The sequence below is a fragment of the Pygocentrus nattereri genome, chromosome 17 (assembly GCF_015220715.1).
Source record: "Pygocentrus nattereri isolate fPygNat1 chromosome 17, fPygNat1.pri, whole genome shotgun sequence".
NCBI lineage: Eukaryota > Metazoa > Chordata > Actinopteri > Characiformes > Serrasalmidae > Pygocentrus > Pygocentrus nattereri.
Genome location: NC_051227.1, coordinates 34670765 through 34693270, shown reverse-complemented (window position 1 = coordinate 34693270; position 22506 = coordinate 34670765). Strand labels below are relative to the sequence as shown.

The 22506-nt window shown below is 44.1% G+C and overlaps 1 protein-coding gene across 2 annotated transcripts in view; it reads right to left on the bottom strand.

Moving 5' to 3' along the window:
- kmt2a (lysine (K)-specific methyltransferase 2A) overlaps nucleotides 1-22506 on the bottom strand; it is a 34172-nt gene that overhangs the window by 7310 nt on the left and 4356 nt on the right. Inside the window, exons 2-26 of one of the 2 annotated variants that reach the window (XM_017718652.2) lie at nucleotides 17912-17984; nucleotides 14183-17544; nucleotides 13432-13609; nucleotides 13123-13351; nucleotides 12303-12367; nucleotides 11720-12208; nucleotides 11562-11635; nucleotides 11223-11462; nucleotides 10804-10950; nucleotides 10141-10233; nucleotides 9913-10033; nucleotides 9722-9835; nucleotides 9366-9550; nucleotides 8850-9023; nucleotides 8565-8675; nucleotides 8389-8462; nucleotides 6826-7028; nucleotides 6586-6686; nucleotides 5938-6075; nucleotides 5642-5800; nucleotides 5424-5541; nucleotides 5246-5324; nucleotides 4992-5146; nucleotides 4750-4896; nucleotides 55-4582 (exon numbers count right to left, since the gene is read on the bottom strand). In XM_017718652.2, the coding sequence (XP_017574141.1) occupies nucleotides 55-4582; nucleotides 4750-4896; nucleotides 4992-5146; nucleotides 5246-5324; nucleotides 5424-5541; nucleotides 5642-5800; nucleotides 5938-6075; nucleotides 6586-6686; nucleotides 6826-7028; nucleotides 8389-8462; nucleotides 8565-8675; nucleotides 8850-9023; nucleotides 9366-9550; nucleotides 9722-9835; nucleotides 9913-10033; nucleotides 10141-10233; nucleotides 10804-10950; nucleotides 11223-11462; nucleotides 11562-11635; nucleotides 11720-12208; nucleotides 12303-12367; nucleotides 13123-13351; nucleotides 13432-13609; nucleotides 14183-17544; nucleotides 17912-17984 (11357 nt within the window). Of the gene's footprint in view, nucleotides 1-54; nucleotides 4583-4749; nucleotides 4900-4991; nucleotides 5147-5245; nucleotides 5325-5423; nucleotides 5542-5641; nucleotides 5801-5937; nucleotides 6076-6585; nucleotides 6687-6825; nucleotides 7029-8388; nucleotides 8463-8564; nucleotides 8676-8849; nucleotides 9024-9365; nucleotides 9551-9721; nucleotides 9836-9912; nucleotides 10034-10140; nucleotides 10234-10803; nucleotides 10951-11222; nucleotides 11463-11561; nucleotides 11636-11719; nucleotides 12209-12302; nucleotides 12368-13122; nucleotides 13352-13431; nucleotides 13610-14182; nucleotides 17545-17911; nucleotides 17985-22506 lie in introns of both variants that reach the window. The other variant, XM_017718650.2, reaches the window with a different exon arrangement.

Genomic DNA, 22506 nt, shown 5'->3' with positions numbered 1-22506 from the left:
TTTGCTTTAGTTAGGCATATACAGCAAAATAAATTACAAATTCTCTGGGCTTACCCTGCTAAAGACGACTGATTTGCAGAGCCAGGAACACCCTGCGATTCTGGCAAAGCTTCAGACTGCAGACCTTTGTGCTTCTTTCCACCATTCTTGTCTATACTTGGTAGCGCTCTCTTTGCTTTCTGCTTCCCCTTCCCGACGGCTGTGGAAGCTGCGACTGTGGGAGACTTCACGGCTTGCTGCTGGCTTGAAGGACGTGAGATAGGTGTAGTACGTGAGCTTTGGGTGAGAACTCCAACCATACGACCCTTGTTTGCGTCTTGTGTGATGGGACTGGGGGCAAGAGCCATTTGGCCTGATGTGTTTGTGCTGGGATCGACCATCTTATCTGCCCCAACTCTGCTAACTGGGTTTTGAAGATGAAGATTGCCTTCTTTATCAACCTGCTGGTTTACAGACATGCTGATGGTTTGATTAGGTGGAAGAACACAAATGCTGCTAGCAATGGAAGTCTGGACAGAGCTAGCAATCTGTGACATCACTGGTGTTCCTGAATGAAGAACCATTTGCTGCTCTGGAAGGCCCAAGTTATGTGGACTGGCTTTAAAGAGAAGGTTGCTTATTGGTCCTGTGATGTCAGTAGAGCTGATGAGCCCCGGAGTACTTAAAGATACTGAATTTGCTCCCAATAGGTTTCCAGTCGCTGTAGGAGGCATCGACACCACATTCAGCACAGACTGATTAGGGTTAAGTCCAGACACAGTGCATGGTATTAAGTGAGTTGAGGAATCATGCCCAAGGATACCAGGCTGAGCATTAGTTGAGATTGGCATTGGTTGTGAAAGGAGAGCAGGCTCAAAGTACATTACTCCAGATTTTGATCTTTTTATAATGTTAGGCATTTTGCGGTGAGATGTGGCAGTTGCAGTCGTTATGGTGCCAAGTTCAACCAGTCCAGATTGAGCAGGGATTCCGGTAGCAATTTGTGAAGAGGACAGGTTGATGAGGGTCATATTAGGCCCAACCTCTGATGGAGCCAGTGTGGGTTGGCTTCTGGATCGAGCTAACTTTTTGCTTTTACGAGGTTGGAGGCGAGAAATAGGGCGCTTCTTGCCATGTCCAGTGGATAGCACAGGAGGTGGGGAAATGGATGATGCACTGGACACCATGGCAACATTGGGGGCCAGATCATGTCTATGCCCAGCTTCAGATGCAATAATCTGGGGATCATGAGAAGGAACACCAATCAAGAGGCCAGATGTGGTGCTAGGAATAACAGGTTGGAAACCTGTCTGAGTGGTGCTAGTGAAAGCATGAAGCTGTGGATGATGAGGCACAGGAACCAAACCTTTGCCGCCAGAAAAAAGAGACTGAGAGGTGGAAATCCCAGCATTGAGGCCTGTTAATACAGGAGCACTTGTGTTCATTACACCCGTTGCACTGACAGATGGTGTAATCTGTATCTTCTGAGTTACACCATTGGGGAGCGTCTGCAATACATAAAGGGGCTGCAAATGTTGATTGAGAACTATCAGTTTTTCTGGACCAGGTTTCAAATGAGATGCGGTGGACTGAACAGCAGAGCTTGCAATCTGAGAAGGACCTGTACTGGCTGTGGCAGCAGGAATAAACTTCTGACTCTGAAGAGCCAAGGTGGGCGAACTTGGCAGGCCTGGTGTACCAGATGTCCTGGCCAGATCTTGATTACCTGCCTCTGCTACCTGGGTTATTCCAGGACTTGAGATGTGGTCTCCATCGATGCGGCTGGGAATGAAATGTTCAGGTGTCATGTGACCTTCTGTCACCTGTGCATCTCCACCATTATCATGGGGGCTCTCGCTGGATACAGCAGTTGCTCTTTGCTTCTCTCCTTTATCAACTCCTGATTCCTCTGTAGCCAGGGCGAGTATAGTGCGCTCAGAGCTCTCAGAGATGAGTGAGCTATGATTCTGATTATTTACTGATGGACTACGAGTAGTAAGCACAGAGAGGTCTGATGGCAACTCCAAAGGCAGGCCATAGGGTTCCTCTACTGCGATCGAGGTGCTCACTCCAGCTTCTACAGGTTCTGTGCTGGCAAGTGGCTGGGGAAAGTCTTCAAAGAGTATATCCTTCCTTCGATTTACATCAACTCCATAGCCCTCATCTAGGGAAAATGGTTCAGTGGATGGAGCCTCTGACTGCTGTCCTAAGCTCTGCATTGAAGGGGTATTGAGCACAAACTCCATAATATCAGAGGGCAGGATATTACCACAGTCATCACTGTTATTATTGTCAGAGTCAGACTTTAGAAGGTCAGTGCTGAGAGACAACTGAGTTTCAAGAGGATCCTGTCCCTGTGACTTCACACTTCCTAATTGAAGGCAGTTATCTTTCTGATTTTTACGGCCATCACGACTTTGGCTACCTCCTCCACCAGTAGTATTTTCAGTCCCTTTCCCTGAGTCAGTGTTCGATTTCTCAGCCCGACTGTCAGCTCTCCCCCTCTTCTTAGTTGAGCTTTTAAGTGTAGATGAAGTTGTAGCAGTAGTAGTGCTATTGGTGCTTACACTGGCATCACTTTCAGAGCCATCATCCACTCCATCTAGTTGGCCAATTTGTTGGCACTCCAGATTTTTTGTGGTTGCAGTTACTTCATCACTTTCTGCATCCTTTTCCTTTGCTCCATCCCTTAAGAATCTGTGAATCTGCGACCCTCTCCCCAAGCACTGGTCAATACCCTCAATAGTAGGAAGACTTGAGCTGGGGTTTATAATAGTTCGTGTGAAATTGTAATAATATGAATCCTTATTCGAACCAAACCCTCCTTCTTCATCTTCTCCGCTGTCTGCGGAAGATGATGTGCTCATGTCATCAGCCCCATCTACTTGGCCTTCAGCTGAACGCTTACTGCTGCCTGAACGCTTCCTCAAGGAGATATCGCCACTACTGTAGAAGGGAAGGTCTTCCTCACCATATGAGCGGACACCATAGAAAGGAGTAAGTCCAAAGAACATGTTTGATCGAGCCCGAGCACTTCGCCTCGGGTATCTCCGTTTTGCTGAGCCTGCTGAACCATCGCTGTCCTCCTCATGGTGCTTGTCTACAGAGCTTTCATCTTCCAAATGATGGTCCTCCCCATCTGCATCATCCTCAGGGGAGTGGTGATCCATGAGGTGCTCCTCACAGTCCTCTGGGTGAGTGTGACTATCAGACTCTGAGCTTTCAGAGCTTGCAGAAGGGGAAAACAGCACAGTACGGGAAGACCTCTTCTGTGGACCATGGCTAATGGGGGAAATGGAAGTGGATGTGTTTGTATCAGAGCATGTGCTAAGAGCTTTAGTCCCATTAGGGTCCATTTTTTGAGATATCAAAGGCAGTCTTTCTGTGCGTTTCTTCTCCACTGGTGTGGCTTCTTTACTTGATTTAGGGTGAACTTGTGGAAGTTTTAAACTTCGTTCTGAACCTGCCTTTGGCTGAATTGCTTCCATTGTAGAACTGTGCTTTTTCTCTGTACTAAATCTGTCCCCAGACTTTAATGGTCTTTCACCTGCCTGAATATCCGTTTTATTAATTTCTGTGTTGCCTGAGGCTTTGTTACTGCTATGAGCAGCTCTATTAGTATTGTTTTGTGTGGATGGGACTTGTCCATGTGTTTTGCTATTACTGCCTTTAGAGTTGCTGTTGAGAATTTGTGGCTTACTGTTTTGAGGCATCTCTTTTCTGTCTTTTGAAGTATCCCTGCCCACTGTTAATTTAACTTTGGAGTGCTTTTCTTTGGTGCTAGAGGTTCCATGACTAGCCGTCACAGAAGGGCTTGCCTGGGATCCTCGTTTTATATCCTCTTCTCCTGTCTTTCCTCCAGATGACCATTGAGGCTTGATAGCTGCAGCAGGGGATGGTCCTGAGACACAGTCATGAGGCTTCCTACCTCCACTTTTTTGGTACAGTGGCTGTGAAGAGCCAGTCTTTCCAGTATCCTTAGATTCTTGTACGGTTGTTAAGCTTCCCTCTTTCCCTGGAATGGCTTTATCTTTGAAAAGACTGGCAAGTGGATGACAGGACAAAAGTGTGACTCCAGCTGGTAAGTCAGTGTCTTTCATAGCCTGTTTCCCCTTTTCTGTTCGCAAACTACTACTGCCCCTCTGATGTCCGGTTAAAACTGCAGTTCCAAGAGGAGGGGAGACTTGGGCCACTCCAGTCAGTATTGCTGCAGAAGCAGATTTTAAACTCTCTCCTTCTGGCTGCTTTCTAGCAACATCTCTACCACCATCCATTCGCTCACTAACACCATAACTGGGCCTACCCTGAGCTCCTGCATTTATAGTGCTTATCTCCCGACACTGAGATCTTTCACTGCTATGTACTTTGCCCTTCACAGAGTCTCTAATTCCATGGTCCTGGGAGGTTAGGGGTGAGGCAGATGAAGAAGAGCCTATATGGCTAGATACACCACTTCCCTGCGGAGAGCTGGAGGTTCTCTGTTTGGCCTGTTGAGGGGAGAGGGAAGACGTGCTGTGGCGACGAGACCCAATACTTGGCAGACTGGTGCTCAGCAGAGGATCACCAACAGTTACAATCTCATGGGCTGAAATACTGACACCCCCTAATAGGAAGAAAACAGTCAGAAATGTTGTGTGAACAACAATCAAATACTAAAAGCATGTACAATAAGTTTGGATAAGAATGTCTGCTAAACACAGTAAATTTAAATGTATAATGAAACTGGTCCTACACAGCCTCAATAACAGAACCCATGATTAACATGGATACCTGGAGAGGGAAGCGGTCTGGATGAAGGAGTACGATGGCAGGGTGGGTAACTGGGGTGTCTGTTTCTAAAGTAAACCCTTCGCTTTGGTGTAATGGCCATGGTGTTGCAGTCAATGGGACCTGAATCAGCCAAGTGTGACGGGTCCGCTTCTGGTGAAATAAGGTGATAAGTATTTTGGGACAAGATTTAAATGAAGTCAACAATTTACAATAATCTACCATACTTAAAAATCAAGTGTTACCTGAGACAGGCGGTGGGCTGTGGGCAATGGTGTGGTTATCCTCTGGTGGGACTGTGCTGATGGTGTCTGCCACCAGAGGGCGGCATGCTAAAATTCTACAGGTATATACACAGCGTTTGCGGGCATCCAGAGTACTCCAGTAGACCCTTGAGCATCTTAAAATGGAACAAAATATGAAATTACCTTTAAGTGTTTTTTTTTTTTTAATGAACTATGCACATGAATTCCAAAGTTTCACATAATAGGCTACTTACTGGTATCCAACAGGAAAAAGCATTCTCTCACAATCTGAGAGCTCTGTCAGCATACCAAGACAATCAATAGTCATAGACCCTACATTAAAAACAAAAAGAAGGCAAAAATCACTTTATGACATTATGGTTCACTCTATACAAATTAGACAAAATTTTCCAAAAATAATTATATTCTCACCTATCATCATGTGGACATTGTCTGGCTCAAGACCACTGAGAAACTTCCTTCTCAAACTGATTCCCTCAAAATCCACCAGAATTCTCCGGGTTACTTCAAATCCTGTGTCTGACACCACCTAAACAATAATTCAGTAAACAATACGTGTTGATGTGTATCTCTTCATTGTGTCCTCACTGGCACAAAGGAGTAACCTTTTTAAATAGCGAGTACTATACCTCGCCCTTGATGAGGTCTCTGTGGCGTTGGCAATAGACCTTCTTGTCCTCCAAAAAGACACAGTTACGCTGGCGTGCACACATGAAGTGATAGTTACTTGAGCAGGAGGTGAGGCAGCAACCGACAGTGGCTCCAAGCTTTTGACAGTTCTCACACCGCTATAACAAAAAAAAACAAAAAAAAAAAACACAAATGATTACTCTGCATTTCTGGATAAATGGTACGTAAGAAGATAAATAACATGCAGACAGGCTCATCATAAAATGCACAAAGTATATGGCTAACATGGCCTTACCAACTGTCTGCCCCTGCTCACTGCCAAATGGACATTTTTGAGAGAGCCATCATCATCCTCAAATACCTCTGCTGACCACAATGCACAGTTTACATGGGCCCACTCATTCTGGCCAATGTAAAGCAATCTTCCGCACTCCTAAGAACAAAGGCATAAATGATAAATTTGACACAAATGTTTCAGCCAGTACAGAGAACAAAAATGCTAGTTAAATACTAGTAATACTAATATTATTCCACAATCACAAGAAGCAACCAGCCAAACTGGAAATCTGGGAAAGTGTGTAAAACAATTTGGATTTTTTTCCAAATGCAACAGCTTTGTAAACAACTGCTAACACAACAAAACAATGTTATCTCCAAAATGATAACTTTAGAGGAAAAATAAACATATACTTTACTTTTAATATAAGTCAATGTAACCAGACTATTTTCCAAGTAATTTTGGGCTGTTTCTTTTGGTTCATTTCTCACAAAAATGGAAATAAAGAGGTTTTGTTCCAACAGCAGCAAACTATTACTTAGGTTATCATTAGGAATGTCGGAAGAGTATAATGGTTTTAGCTGGGTTTGAAACCAGTGAATTATTATACACTTGATTCCTACTTGGTTGTTGCTTGTGAAACACACTTACAGTGGGGCCACTTACATTAGTCTTCTCATCTCCATAGCTAAGACAAAGCACACACTGCCTGTTGTCACTGACACCAGGAGGAGGGGGAAGCTCAGGGCTGTCCTCCCGACTGAGGTCTAAGTGAATTGTCAAGTGAAGGAGTGATAAAGCAAGAAATAAAGAGAAGAAAAAAACATCTTTCAAGTTACAAATTTTCCTTTATCCAGTTGATGAAAGTTACTTTGCTAGCTTTGGATCCTGTGTCTTTTTCCTCACCATGTATAAGCTGTGGAGCTGGAGGTGGTGGTGGGGTAGGAGCTATTGGGGAGTCAGGCTCTCCGGGGACTTTAGGTCGAGGAGCAGGAATGATCTTCATAAGCAGAGGCTGTTCAGCACGTGCAATCTCTTCCCTCTCCTGCCACTGGGCATAGTTGTGGTCCAAAGAAGGGGGCAGTACCGCATTAGGAAGTAACCCACTACTGCAGAAGAACAAAGAGAATAACACTATTTAGCATAACAATAAACATACAATACACTGGCACAATGTAACTGTTTCAACTTGGCAACTCTCACAAAACAAAAACTGATAATCTCACCACTTAATATGGGGGACCTCTATCACAGCATGTGGCAGAAAGACTTTCAATACTGGAGGTGCACTTTCATGTTAATAACTACAACGTAATAAGGCAAATCTAGAGTCTACTGACTGTTTTTGTGCAAAGATCACTGTAGTACTAAGTAGGGATACGTGGATGTCTAGTATTTTTCATATAGAAATATTTGCTGCTGTAAATACAAAAACATTTCTAAAAAGCAGAAATTAGGAGTACAGCTACCTGAACTAGCATTATGAAAAAATTTATGAATTATTTCTTTAGGGTTAAAAGATACAGCAAAATGACAGTAAAATACAGATACAGTAGTCCAACTTTCCCTCAATGTTCTGTTCTTCTGGAGTACAATAAATGTGCCATCAAATATCATTTGACATATCAGTCAAATCTGAACTTATGTCTGATACTAATACTATTCAGATTTCATGTGCAGCCCCAGTTCTATGATATAAATTACATGTAAATGCATTCTTATTGTCCACATAAATAGGTTTACATATTTTCTTAAATACCAAGGACGTTTGCACAGTATTGTATAAAACACTGGCACAATTTAACAATAAAAATCTATTAAGCTCTATAGGGGGATCAGCAATCAGAAACATGTTTAAAAAAGAAAGAAAATAAACAGCATGTGACCAAAATCATCTCTTTTAAAGATGGTGGTGCAATTCCAAGCTAATGACTACAATGTAAAAACATGGTCTCATCTGCTTTTGTGGAAGGATATTTCAAGCTCTGAAATCTAAAAAAAAAATGCTTTGCACACTCGTGAATAATGCACATTAACAAATGAAGTCTACCAACAGACTAACCACAGGGTGACCGCACGACTTGTCAAAGCACCTATGTGAAATGTGACACTGCGGGCTGGCCTCAAACAATGGAACTAGACCGTGCAGACTGCATTCCCTATGGAAAGCTGATATATCTGCTCTGAAGGAGAGCAAAGAATAGACAGATGCCCCGTCGACAAGCTGTTATAGCTCCTCATCATGTCATTGCCAATGCAACCTTTGGTACCATTGCTTACATTAACTGATAACAGTGTTATCACTGCCTCTCAAACTTCAAAATTATGAAGCTTTTTTCAACAGACCTGTCCATGTATAAAATAAAACAAACTAAAACAAGTAATGTACCATGACGAAAAACAAAGGCGATGGAATAACTTCGCAGAAGAAAAGTGACAGCTGACAAAGTCATTAAAAGAAAAACTCACTTGGAAGTGACTTTATGTGGCTCCCAGAATTTGGATTCCTTCACCTTGAACCATGGAAAAACCCTTTCCATTTGCTGTAAGAAACACAGAAGAGTTAGACAGTCACAGACAGTGGTGTTCCAGACCTGAAATACAATCCACTCTGAACACTATGCCTGTTCTTTCTCAGTCCTTACCCGGATAAAGAAGGACTTGACCATGCTGTTGGCCTTCCTGCTCTCGGGCTGCCCTCCCTCTGAATTGATAGCTGTCTGGATGATTCTCACGATGTCATCACTGAACTCCAGCTGAAAGACATTAACACATCAAAGTGTCACTCAGCTACTGAACTGACCTACATCTGAACCTTCCTCTGAGGATCAACAAGATATTACTAATCTTATATACAGGGCCAGGAATGTGGCATCCCACTGAGATTTAAGACAGTTATGCATGGTTTAATGTCCTGTTTGATGCCTCACCACAGATTCGTAGTGTCCTGAATCCATCTTCTTCTCCACAGACTCCAAGTCAAGGGGTGAGTCAGTGGGCACAGAAACCTCTGTAAGGACAGGGGGGTCTGGCCCTTCAGGAGAGCGCCGCGAAGGGAGACTCTCTTCTGTCTCTGGATTCAGCTCTGGTGGTTTCATTACCGCCTATGATAGAACAAGTTTATTGATATGAATATTAGTGATACATGCCATCAGTCAGTGTACAGATAGTACAGATGATCATATCAGTGATATGCGCACACCGTAGCATATTGTGATATAATTCATTACAAGTCCATTGCAGTCTTCAGAAACTAGTAATTTCTCTCAATCTTCAAAGCAATACTGGTGCTTTATTAGCATACAGATAAATCTATGAAAGATTCATTTGTCCCGACATATATATCGGTACAGCTCTAAACAGCATATAAATCAGCAGTAGAACCACAGTGCAGCACAAGAGGATCAATCCAGCATACTAGAAAAGAAGTGGCAGGATGGGCTTACTTGTCTGTAACGGAGTAGATGAGTGGAAGTGCGAGAGTTGAGGAGTGAAGTAAGAACTTGGCGCATGGAGCTCTGAATCTCTTTCTCCAAAGCAGTGCGCCATTCAGGTGGGTGGCGCTCAGTGCAGTTGATGCAGGTGTATACCACACTTTCAGGGAGGTTGGACAAAAGCTCATACATCTCATCTTAAATGAAATGAATGACAATAAAAAGGGAAAGAAAGTTCTGAGATTTCTGAAAAGTGTCACCGAATAAAGGCAAATATACCAAGCATAGCATTCCTGCCTTCTTCCAAACAAAGTGCACCAAAGAAAGTGACGAGACTGTCTGAAAAGTAGAACCAACACTTCACTCACCGGTTAGATTTTCACATTTGGCATGAACCCAGCGATCACATTTCCCACACTGCATCATCTTACTCTCATAATCATCATCATCATAGCACTTATCACAGAGAGGGCAGAAGTTGCCTGCAAACAGATGTTGCATATTAGCCACATGTACTCACAAATACAGGCAATCATCTACCAGTGTAAGTAATACCAACCTTTAGCAAAGAGTTTGGCACAATCATGACATAAGGAGAAGTCATGTGACCACTGGGCATCCCAGGCTTTTCCTGGTTTTGTGGCCCCACAACTCTTACAGCGAACACACTTTGTGCAAATCTGTGGGAGATGAAAAGACTTAGTAAATAACTGTAAAACAAGCCAGAAAAACAATCAGAGGTTACTGATACATGCAAAAACACCCAGAATTTAGCAAGTACAGATACCCAAATTCTTTTCTTGGTGGGTCGAGTAGGATGGTTGGGTCCCAGGCACTCAGGGTGAAAGCTGTTTCGGCACTTGTCACACTCCAGCAACTGCTGTATGAAGAAAGAGAACAGCTTCATTACAACTTAAAGCCATTAAACCTCATAGGCCTACATGTGGGCACACACATCAGTTCACCACTCTACTTAACACTTATCTATCTAGTCAAAGTCTGAAATGTTCAATAAGCCAATCTCACATTTTTACAGGTCACTTACAGGCATAACTGTTTCCAACTTGAACAAGGAAAATGCACATACAAAGGAAACATTTAATGAATGTAAAACATGTACACTGAAAGGTATACAGAATAAGGCCTAAAGAATTTGATACAACTTTTATTCCCCTAGGTGTGGAGCCCTTAAGTGGTACTTCTTTTCAACTCAAAACATATTACATGGGGCAAATGTTTTCCTGTGAAATTCTGGTAATCTATTCCGGTAAAAAATAATCCCAGCTGTTGTTGGAAGTCTTTGAAATTTAAATGCAACAAGCTCTATTATAAGTCACTCCAAGCTAATCAAGGAGGTATTAATGAATTGAACCAACAAAATGGATATTCTTTCTGTGCACTAAATCTGTAGGAAACATTCATGCTCATAACAACAAAAGAAAAAGCTTACTTTAGTTTTTTGGTGCTTGCGGCCACAGACATGGCAGAAGCGACACCAGCGGCAGCACCAGTTCTCATACTCCTCATTGTGGGGGCGTTCTGTCTCCCCCAAGCAAAAGAGATGGAAAGGCTCACAGCATACCTGGCAGAACACAAACTGTGGAGAGGCCACACAGTTAGCAAAACTACCTCATTTATATGCATCAGAGAAGGAGGGTGGGGACACATGGTCAGTAAACATAGCCTCTAAGAAAACCTAGCCTCTTGCATACAAAGGAGAGCCTTACTCTCTTTAAGTTTTTGAAAATATTGCACGGCAATTCGCAACAGCGCTGTGTGTCGATAAAAAACACAATACTGGTATTCCGTGCGTATCATACAGCCCTAGAGGAGCACAGTGTTACACAGTGGGAAAAAAAATCTGTTTACCTCCACATTGCCACTGCTGGCACAGAGAAAGCAGACCACCCGTGGGGTGATTGGCACAGAGGTGAGGATGCTGAGGCCACCCATCTCCCACACCTTCTCAATGTCATAGTCTTCCTTAAAATCCACTCTGATTCGATGCACTCCGTCGCAGGGTGCTTTCTGCTGGGCGGTGCCCCCAATCGAGGGAGTGCTCAGGAAGTTTAAAGTCTTGCGGTCGGGTTTGGTGGCCATCTGTTTCTCCTGTAAACAACAGATCAGGTGGGCGGTAAAGCCAAGAAGTACATAATATGGCACCAAAAGATATTGATGGCTAAAAGCTACTTAGCAAGAAGGCCTCACCTTCTCCTTTGATTTTGGCTTTGGTGGAGAAGCATAACGAGCGGTTTGCTTCTTTACTTGCTTTGCTTCTTGTACTGAAAGATTATGCAAGATAACATATAATGTGAAATCATACACAAGAACCAAAGCTGGCAAGGCATGTCATTAGTGGTTCCTACCCAAGTGTGTAACAGATGAAGGCTGGTTATGCTGCTGGGACTTCTTTTTGGGCTCACTAGATGGTGACTTTACGGGTCCTTCCTTTTTTGCTAGCGCATGGCTTTGCTGCTGTATGGGTTGCTGGGACAGTGCTGGTGGGGAGGATGGAGTGGTGTGTGGGGAGCTGGATAAAGGGCTGGTCTGCTGCTGCTTTCGCTCCTTCCTAGAGGCAGAACTCGGAGAGGTTAAGGGTTGTCTTTGATCCTCTGGACTGGGGAGTGAAGGGGGGTCAGCTGGGGAAGAGCTGGGTGGTGGAGGTGATGGAGGCCGCGGTTGCTTTTGTTTGTCCTCAGCCTTCGCTGGGGGGACCATTTCAGTTTTCTTTGCGGGAGGGTCATCCTTTGAGGGAGGAGGGGCTGGTTTGGGGCTCAGCTCAGGACACTGAGATTTGACGGAGTGATGTGCATCCTTTTTTTCAGGCAATTTGCTTTTCTTCTTATCTTTTTTACCTGAAACAATAAATACGTCATTTATATAGGGCAAGGGCGCGCCTTTTTTCAAACTATATTTTTAGAGTGCCAGTGGAGAGTGTAGGGAACTGACCTTTTGCTTGCTTCTGAAGAAACATCTTCGATGGCATCCACTGCAAGTTCTGACACTTCCTTACCCTGTGAAAATGTGCGAATATGTATCTTTTAAGTGCGACTGAAAAAGTACTTAAGCCATGCAAGGTTAAATGATTAAAACATTAACGATAACTGATTATTCAGCCCAAATACTGCAATAACAAGAGTTTAAAATACTTCAAGAAGGAGTGTGCACACAGAATTGTTTATGCCCAAGGAGAAATACCATTTCTCACTGGACATAAATAATAAACAGAACGCATCAATTGCAAACTGAAGGTGTATTGTTCAGTTATAGAATATAATATAGAAGTTCTGTTGTTATGAGAGTGAGACATTAAATTGTAGGTCCATAGATGAGTTTTAGGAGTTAACTAATCGCATACCATTTACTTCTTTAAATGCCAACTGAGAGGCAACTGACTGCCACAGTTTAACACATCACAGATGGAAAATGTGTAATGTATAATTAGCACCCATGCATACAGCATAATACAGAATTGCTAGGTGGCAGACTGGCAACCTCATTGTTCCTGTGGAACAAAACTATTCTTTTAAGAACATTTGGTTCAGGTTCAGGTTGTTTTATGCAATTTTTATGTTTGATGTGGCTTACTTCATTTCTCGTTTTAGAATATGGGACCATATTCTTCTTGTTAAGTCCATTTATGAGCAGTGGCGATTTTATGGCAATGAGCACAAGCAGAATTAACAAGATGCCATTTTCAGCTGTCTTCTATTTTAGAGACCTACAATTCATGTACAATTAATTCCTTATCCCACAAATTTGTACTCACTTGCAGCACTGTTTTTTAATGTTACGTCCTCCAAACTTAGGCTTATCCAGACAGTTGGTGCAAACTCCACAGTCATCTGGGACCTGGCAGCCAGGACACTGCCCGCAGCGGCGTGAGCGCCGGCCCTTTCTGGGTGGGGCCTCCTGGACAGTTTTGTGCCTTGTTACTGGCTTAATAATGGGAGGGGTGGATGGCTCTGCTTCTTCTGACCCTGCCACTGAAGATTTATCTACACGAGAATCAGAAACAAATATGAAGATGTGCAGGAGTTTAACACATAAAATGAAGATAATATTGGAAGACACGCACCATCATTCCCCATGGAAGACAGGATCTTTTCTCTCTCCTCCCATGGCAAGGCACTAAGGGTGGGCATGTCATCTGGAAACACAGCACGGTTGCGACCCAATGCTACTGCGGCACGACGGCACACATGCTTGATTCGTGGACCACGGACTGAAGTTTCAGAAGAATCACTCTCCTGACCCTATGCAGACAAACATTCACAAATGTATTTTGTGTTGAACAATCAAATACATGGAAGCAAATAAACACCAGCCAGAAACACTACTGTTGTGAAAAGTCATGTGATAAAGCCCCCTTTTAAAAACATTGCTGTGTACCGCCCCCTTGTTTCTTACTTATGTGTTTATGGTAAAAAAATATATATATAACCAAAATGAAACCTTGGACAAAAGTACCACACATATATAAACAGTTTGTCCTTATTCATAGATATATAAAGGCTCAGAAACGAAAAGGAAGTGTATTTAAGATTACAAGAGTGTGGCGATGCCAGTGCTAATTGGTGAGTTATGAATTTCCATTACTTGTTAGCAACATTATCCTGACAGCTCACATGCAAAACCTACATCTGGGAAAAGATGAAATCTGTGTACATTTGATCTTTTGACAAACTATCAGTATTATTTTTTTAATCAATAGACTACTGAAATTAAACTAAGGAATATTTAATTCATCAAAATTATAATGAACAGTCCATTGTTGTGTGATGCAGCCCCATAGCATGTGCTAACATAGGATGTTCTATGACACCAACCTGCACTTTAGGCTGATCCACGGTTTTCAATGATTTGCTCTTCTCTATCTTGTAAAGCTGGGCTTTAGCCTTTTTCAGCAGGCCTGCCACACGCCTATCTGTGACTGGCTGTTTTTCAGCATGAGCCAGCATGGAACCTAGTGATGCTGTGCTGGGGGGTTTTCCAGGCTGTCCGGGCTGGATAGGTAAGCTTGATCTCTCCTTGTCTTTGTCCTTCTCTACTCCCTCAGTTTCCACACATTTCTCTGACATTCTGCCTTTTTTGGACAGGCGTCCTTTGGATAACAATGCCCCGACTGACTGGACCACATTTGCGTCAACAGGAGAGGCCTCTGCACCAGAGTCAACAGAAACTGATTTCTTTTGGCCAGGAGTCTTTTTCTGGGTGAAAGATTCTTCAACGTCCTTGCCATCCGTAGCAAAAAGGCTTGCGGTGGAATTGTTAGGACCTTCTGAAGGGAGGCTCTTCCCTCTTCTTTCCCAGTCTTTTTTCCCTTCTCTTTTATTTTCCTTTTCACGCTCCCTACTTTTCTCTGTCTCCCGTTCTTTCTCCTTGGGAAAGGTGTCTCTTGAGGCGGAGACACTTCGCTCTCTCCCAGCTTTTCCAACGCCCCCACTTGGACCTTGGGGACTGGAAGCAAAACGAGGGAAGAGCTGTGAAGAGGAAGAAGCTGAACTCCCACTGAGGCACCCGGCTGCTCTTCTGCCATCAGAGGCTCCATGAGTAATGGGGCCAAGGGAGCCTGAAGAGAAGGTGCTGAAAGGGGCTTGATTTAAGGCACTTGGAGCTATCGGACTGACCGCAACCTGTAAAGGGCTGGAGTTACCAGTTACACTTGTGGGTACAGAGCTGGTCAGTGAGGAGAGTTCAGAGGAGCTTTTACCAGCCTGGGATATTGACTGACCACTCCGTGTGGTCATGGAGTGTGAGGGTGATCTGGGGTGTCCACGTGAAAGCCCAAACGACCTTCTCTTCCTTCGTCGTAATGTCCTGTTGGATGGTGATGTGGCCTGGAGAGGAGAGAGAGAGCCAGGGCTGCTCCCTGAGGAAGATGGGAGAGTGACGGATTCAAAAATGCGGGAGTGGGCAGCGCTAGGAGTGAAGCGAGGGGCACGGAGCAGTGGGCTGCGTTTGTGGAGTGGAGGCTCAAAACGAGATGAGGGATGCTGGTGGTGATGATGCAGAGGGGAAAACAGCCTGGTGCCTGCCCCAGTTGCAGGGAAACCTCCTTGTGCCACACCACCTCCGCCAGGGCCAGGAGGCATCAGCCCCACGTCCTCAGCTGTAAGTGGTGGAGGGCGGAAGTTATCAAAGATGGGCTTGCGAATAAGGCCCTCCTTTGCATACTTTGCAGAGGAGAAGTATTGCTGCTCTGTGCGGGACAAAGATGTCCAGCGGAATGTGGGCTCCCGCAGTATGGCGCGGCGTTTATCATGAGAACCAGGGAGTATTGGAGGAGTCGACAGGAAGGAGGTGATGGGATGAGGCATGATCCAAGCAGAATGGGGATGATGTTCACTGATGGCAGGTGCATTGGATGAAGCTGACTGATGAGGCTGAGGCGGAGTAAGAAGTGGGGGTGGCGGTGGAGAGGAGGAAGAAGAGGCAGTAGAAGAAGCTTGTTGGGACCCTGTCTGAGAAGAGGACATCAGTACACCTGTGGCAGGGCTGATAATGGACTTTTTTCTATCACCTATCAGATTGCCACGCCCACGTGACACAAGATTGCCTCTCCTGAGGCCTTGTCCTCTGCGTCCTCGTCGGGTTGGCTCCATCAACACCATCTGCTCTGTCTCAGGCTCGGATGGTGGGGATAGGGGATGTGGGGCATGGTGCATATTGGCCTCCCTCTCTCCCTGAGAGGAAGGGGAATGGTCAGGCTCCTCTGAGAGAGCCTGGGTGCCATCTGAAACCTGGGAGTCACAGGAGGAGTCATCCAGACTGGGGCTGCTGGAGCGGGAAGACTCTCCAGAGGACAGTTGGGAGGAATGTTGGGACACTGCACTGGAGCCACAGGACGCTGCACTGCTACTGAAGCGGCCATTGCTGTTGTTACACATACTGTTGTTAAGGAGACTTGTTGCTGAAACAACAGTGGAGCTTGAAGTAGGGGTAGGAGCAGGGGGAGGTGGGAGAGTATCAACAGCAGGTCCGGCCCCAGTGATGGCAGGTGTTCCAGTTGCTGCTGGAGCAGTGGAAACAAGAGTGGATGAGGATGATGTAGGCTGGGGTGGCGGAGTAGGTGCAGTAGAGTCCAATCGTGCAATTTTCATGTGTGGTGGTGGAGTGCCAAAGCTGGCCTCATCCTCAAGGAAACGTTTTGGGGTCTTAATAATCCGTAGGGACACTGTACTGACTACAGGCATGATGAACTGGCGAATATTTTTCAGCTGCGTTCTTCTTCTCCTCCTAATACCAGCCTCCATGCCTGTCGATCCCTGGGTACCTACTGTCTCCTTTTCTAACATTTTCTTTTTCTGCGCCCCTTTCTTAGCCCGCTGCAATAGCTGCTTAGCAATAGTGGCATCAGTGCGTTTGGAAGGTGGTACAATGCGCACAGGCTTGATATGGCGAGGGCTTTGCCGTAACCCTAAAGGCCTTCCGAGTTTTGAAGGTGTGGTTGGGTCTGTTGATGGAGAATCTTGGGGATCTGGGCTAGTGCATTCATCAGCAGGATGAGAGGCCCTGAGCTTGAGATGCTGTGGAGTGCGGGGGTCAAAATCTCGTTCTGGGCGAACCCTGAAGGCCTTCTGTTTGGCTGTGCCAGCCTCAGTGGGGGACAGCTCTGGGACTGAGGAGGCAGCAGCCTGGGCAGCAGCAGCAGCGGCAGCCTCGGCTTTGAGGCGCTCAGCAGCAGGAGGTCTGCCACGCCTCCGTCTTGGCACAACAGGGACTGGGACACCTTTTAAGAGTCCAGACTTAAGGGGGCTTAGCTTGACATCCCGTAGTCGCTTTAGTTTGGTCACCTTAGAATCGCGGCCCATTCTGGGCAGCTTGGCCTCAGATCCCTGCTGTTGCACAGAACCAAGAGGAGTTCGTTTTGTGGCCTTTCTCTCCCGGTCATCCTCCACCATGTCCTTGCGTAGTGCTGCGCTTGAGCTGTGCTCCAGCGCAGCATCCCTACTGTCATTAGGTAACACATGGCCACTTTGTGACCAGCTTCTGTGGCTGGCAGATGCAGGAGGACGGCCTCTTCTTTTTTCACCAGAGCCAGGGGGTCTACCTGGTGGCCGTTTCACTTTCTCTGTAGGAGGAACTGTGATGACAGACAGATGCTTAGGTTCAACACTTCCAGCTAATTTCTGTGCAGTTGTTACTCTTGGGGGACGGCCTCTGGGCTTCTTCTCCTGTGCTGAAGTAACTAACACAAAGAGAAAGCATGTAATTCAGAAACTGAAAGTAAAACCCCTCTTATCAGCATAAAAGTCTGTGCTGTGACGTGCAAATAGTACAAGCCTTCGAAAAAGTCCTGACATATCATGTCACATATCACAAAACCAAAGCACTATATGACTTCAAAGAGTTCAAAATTATTTTTCTCACACATTCATCTAAACAAACATATCTATCAACTTATCAATTGAACTGTTTTAAAATTTAGCAAACAAAAAAATTTCCTATTGGGGTATTAAACTGGAGGCATGATAAAAGGCAAAGATTTACACTACAGCATTAGTCTAAGTTAGTATCAGTATGCATATTGAAAAGTTCTGTTAAAAACAGTTCACCTGGTGAGGTCCACCCAGGACTTTGTAGTCTTCCATTTTCAGTGATCGTACCAAAGCCTCCAAATGCTTCCTCCTATATAAAGCAATACAGAAATGACATCAGCTGGATTCATTCATTATTGGTGTTTTTTTAAAGTCATTGATTTAGTGAGACACTATTGGTACATTATCTATTCTTCTCATCTTCTGACTCAATAACTTCCCAAGATAATTACCACAATGCAGTTTAGCTTTCATTTGCTGATTCATTCAGTTACATCCCATTTTCATGACAAATGTGATGCCTGAGGTTGCAGAACACACATAATGATAGTAATTCTCAATCTGAAACCAAACAACAGGTCTTTACCTAACGGTTCTGCATTTCAGTTGCTTGCAAAAGTTACGTTTTGAAATTCAATTCAGTGCCAACAGAAATAAAACAAACATTCACAAATACAGTGCCTGACATATGCTTGAAACTCTGAGTGAAAGTATTTATGAATATTTTATCATGTAAATTGATAAACTGGCTATTAGGCTACATTAATCATTTCAAAGTAATATCCACTGGGAATGGTTTGTTTGGATGGTTGAAACTGCAGGGCATGATGGCAGAAATGAATGATGGTAATATAGTAATAAGCTATGTACCACATCAAAGCATCAGTGTCAGAGCCAAACTAGAACTAACGGCTGCCAATTCTGCCAAAGGACTTGTCAACTTCAGTGCAAAGTCTGTAATCTTAACTAGATTGAAAGAGAATTAAATCTGATTTAATGAGGAGGTAGCCAGGCAAAGCTGAAAATTAACCAAATAGTTATGTTATTAATAGTACCCATCTGCTGAACGAAGTGTTATCACCTGATAATTGCTCCACTTTTGTCCTACCAGATAAGATGCACAAATAAGGTGTTTGTATCTTACAGCACTACAGCACTACATAATATTTTGTAGCCTATCCCTGGCTTACAGCAAGGGATAGTGGGAGGAACACTTATTACAAAAGCCATTTATAGTTCTTCTGATCTAATTCTGTCACAACAGTTTAGGTAGGTCATAATTCCAAAACTATTTTAGAAGCAATGTAACTGGTCCATTGAAGTCCACACATATAAGATTTCTCACTGGACTTACACTACAGATGATGTTAATTAATGCCTATTCTGAAATCGGTCAGACAAATCACACACACAATGCGTTAACAAGTCTTAACATTGTCATTCTCATGAAGACATGCTTATTTCACAGAAGCAACGTATAAACACGCTTTGCATCCTGAACACTCACTCAAATATTACTAAGCCTAGCATCTTCTTCACTGGCAAACCAATATGTGACCAAAATGCATTTTACATATAAAGACCTAATTAGACACAAGTAGATGTTACAGCTGGATTCACCATGTAATCCACACAGCTGAATTTTAGGTTTACTTCTTCAACAGGATTATCAATGAGTCTTCATCCCACAGCCTTTGTTCCTTGTGGGACATTTCATTTCACAATCTTTATTTACAGCATGCAGGGCTCCAATCAAAGTTTGTAGAGCTCTTACCAACTGATCTAAGACCACAAGTGCTGAGAAATTTCTTTAATTAATAAATGAATCAATTATAGATAGCCATTAGAAATGGCAAGAAGCTAAATATTACAAGTGGCACCAATCTGATAGCTGATTTGGTAATGGGCTGTTTTAAGCAGAAAATGCTGGACTGGATACTGTAGGGCAAATGATCCCGTAACAAATCTACCCTGAAATAGCACACATTCACATCTCTTCCCAGGGCAGTAGAGCGTCTGAGTAGTTTAAGCACAACTGCCTACTTTTAGATGGCCATCCTAGATGAAATTTTTCAATTAAAAATAGTTCATTTTGAGGCGTAATAGTTATTAAAGAAAAAATATTGGAAACATTTGTGCTGAACACGGCTCTGAAATAATTAGTAGAAATTTTAATTAATGTGTAATTAATTATCAGTGGGACTACACCAATTTGGGTTGGCACTCATGAACAAGAGTTCCAGGAGTCTTCTCTTCGTATTCTGTGGTGAGGGATCTGACTGAAAACATAATGCAGCTCTTCAATATGTATTGGTAGTAGTGGAGAGCTTAAAGAAAGATTGCAGCTCAGAGTCACTATGACAGCATGAGTAGCTCTCAGTGACAGTGCTTCTCTGCCTCCGGCACACTCGCCCTCACTCACACACACACACACACACACACACACACACACACACACACACACACACACACACACATACACACACACACAGCAAGATGTAAACAACATCCAGTGACAGGAGAGAGGGGATGAGGAGGAAGAGGAGGAGGGGAAGAGGGAGATAGGCTGGGCACAGCACTACTTTGACCACACAGCAACAGTAGCTACAGCCCAGATTCAGGGAGATGAAAAAGGCTCAGTGGCCGACAAGCACACAAGAAAAGCTAATCTAAACAACACCGCCTACGCACTACAAGTTCCTGTCTCTACACTGCAGGCAGGGCTGCTCAATCAATGCCCACGGCCGAGGCAGACGGGGAGCTCACAGATACTGGGCTCAAGAAAGCGACACCCCGCACGGCCAACACACAGACACCTGCTCCGAGTGCAAGAAGGGGGAGGAACACACAGTGGCAAATGGGTGAGAGCGAACTGTAAAGGCTTGTCATTGTTTTCTTTCTTAGTCTGTCCAGGCCTGACCTGATATATGGAAAAATATTGAATATCGGCATCAAGCTAGTACCTAGGCATCCCTTAAAATAAATAAATAAATAATTAAATCTGTTTTTCCGCTTCCTTTTTTAAAAGTATAGCTCTACTGTTTTGCTGGTGAGTTCTGTCCTTTGCAACTTGTGCATCAAACTCAATATAGCAATATTTAACATGTCCTGTAAAATCAAGTATCACAATGTTATAATTCTGCTATGCTGCCCATCCTCTGGCTTCAGCTTAGCAAAAAGAAACAAGACCAAAGTGATTGGCTTACAAACGAAGAGTCTGACCCCCAGCCATGGTCTAGCAAGGGCAGCATGGAGCTCCTCTACACATCATAACAAAAATGATCACACAAACAACTTTTGGGCCATCTGTCAGCTTTAGTTAACAAAAGGTTAACAAGCAGGCGATTTGTTTACATGCAGCCATGACGCATCCCATCCTGAGCAGATGGTCACAAACCCAGGAAAGTTCAACACGGCAGTTAACTCGAGAACCAGCATAAACTGGCAAGCACAGCAAAAGCTGGCAACTATCCCCCTCCAGAATGGGGCATAATTACGCTACTGTGTGTGTGGCCAACGATACTAAACATACACAAACCCCTATAATCACCGAAGACCCACATATCCACATCAAGTAACATAACTGAACATTAACTGTAAATCCCAGGATATTTGATAGCGCGGCCTACGACAAATTTACCGAACACATTTTCCCCAAAGCATTTGGAGTTTTGACAGCTGCTGATCATCAAATCCTCTAAATAAAGAATATTTAACATCAGCATCTGGGTTATGTGTTTTAAAATGATAAATGACGAAGCTGCTAAAAAAAAGTCAGGGCTGCAACTATTATAAATAAGCATGTTATTGAACTACAAACATAGAAACCAGAGGATGTCAGCCTACATAACGCATACGAAAGATTAGCAAATAGCCTAATTACGAGAAAGGGAAAGAACACAGCAGGCTGTCTGAAACATTCACTTGGGTTGTTTCACCACCCCAGCGAAACACCATGAAACAAGGGGAATTCCTGTCAGCCTTCATTCTCCATCTTCTCACCCTTTCAAAAACACTTCAAAGGCACCTGGAGAAATTTCCCTTTACTTTATGCAAATAAAACTCCCCTGTGCCTCTCCTTTTTAACCACATACTGTGCGCCCTAAACTGAGACTGCACAGACACCATGTTCCAACACCTACACAACTGGGGAGCTGTGGCTTTAAAACAGAGGTGTGATAAAAACAAAGAGGCGCCTCCTGCAAAGTCTAATGAGGGACATAAAGATGGGAGAAACAGCTTCGCATACTCGAACGGCTGAACACACCCCGCCCCCCAACACAACAAACCCCCGAAAAGCGGGAGAGAAACTCCTCTGACTGCCCGCCTACAAAAAAGTACAATAAAGCCATGGAGGGCTTGAGTCCAATTCCCTCCCAGCACTGTCCCTGGGGGAGGAGGGCCCGCTCTTCACCCTTTGATATCCGCGCCTGTGCTCTTTCAGCCGCCTGCGCTTCTTAAAGACTGGAATAAAAGCAGACACAAAGCTTCCTGCTATGATCCACACGCTGTCTGGGGGGATAGGGCCCTCTCCACATAAATAGGCCAAACACCTGCTGGACCTTTTCCCTCTGTAAAAGCTACACCATTCATTTGAAACCAGTGGAGCAAAGCATTAATTTGCTGTATCTATTCAGCTACACTTTTGTATGAGGCCTTGATAGTGATCCTCATTCTACTTTGGTAAGCAGGACTTACTCTAGACACCAAAAGGCAAGCCAAATGGCGTCCCTAACGAAACAAAAACATGAATGGACTTAAGTGAGGATGCTTTTAATGTTTTGCTGACCACCAGATTTTAGGTCTGTAACATTTTTATGCATGCTAAACAC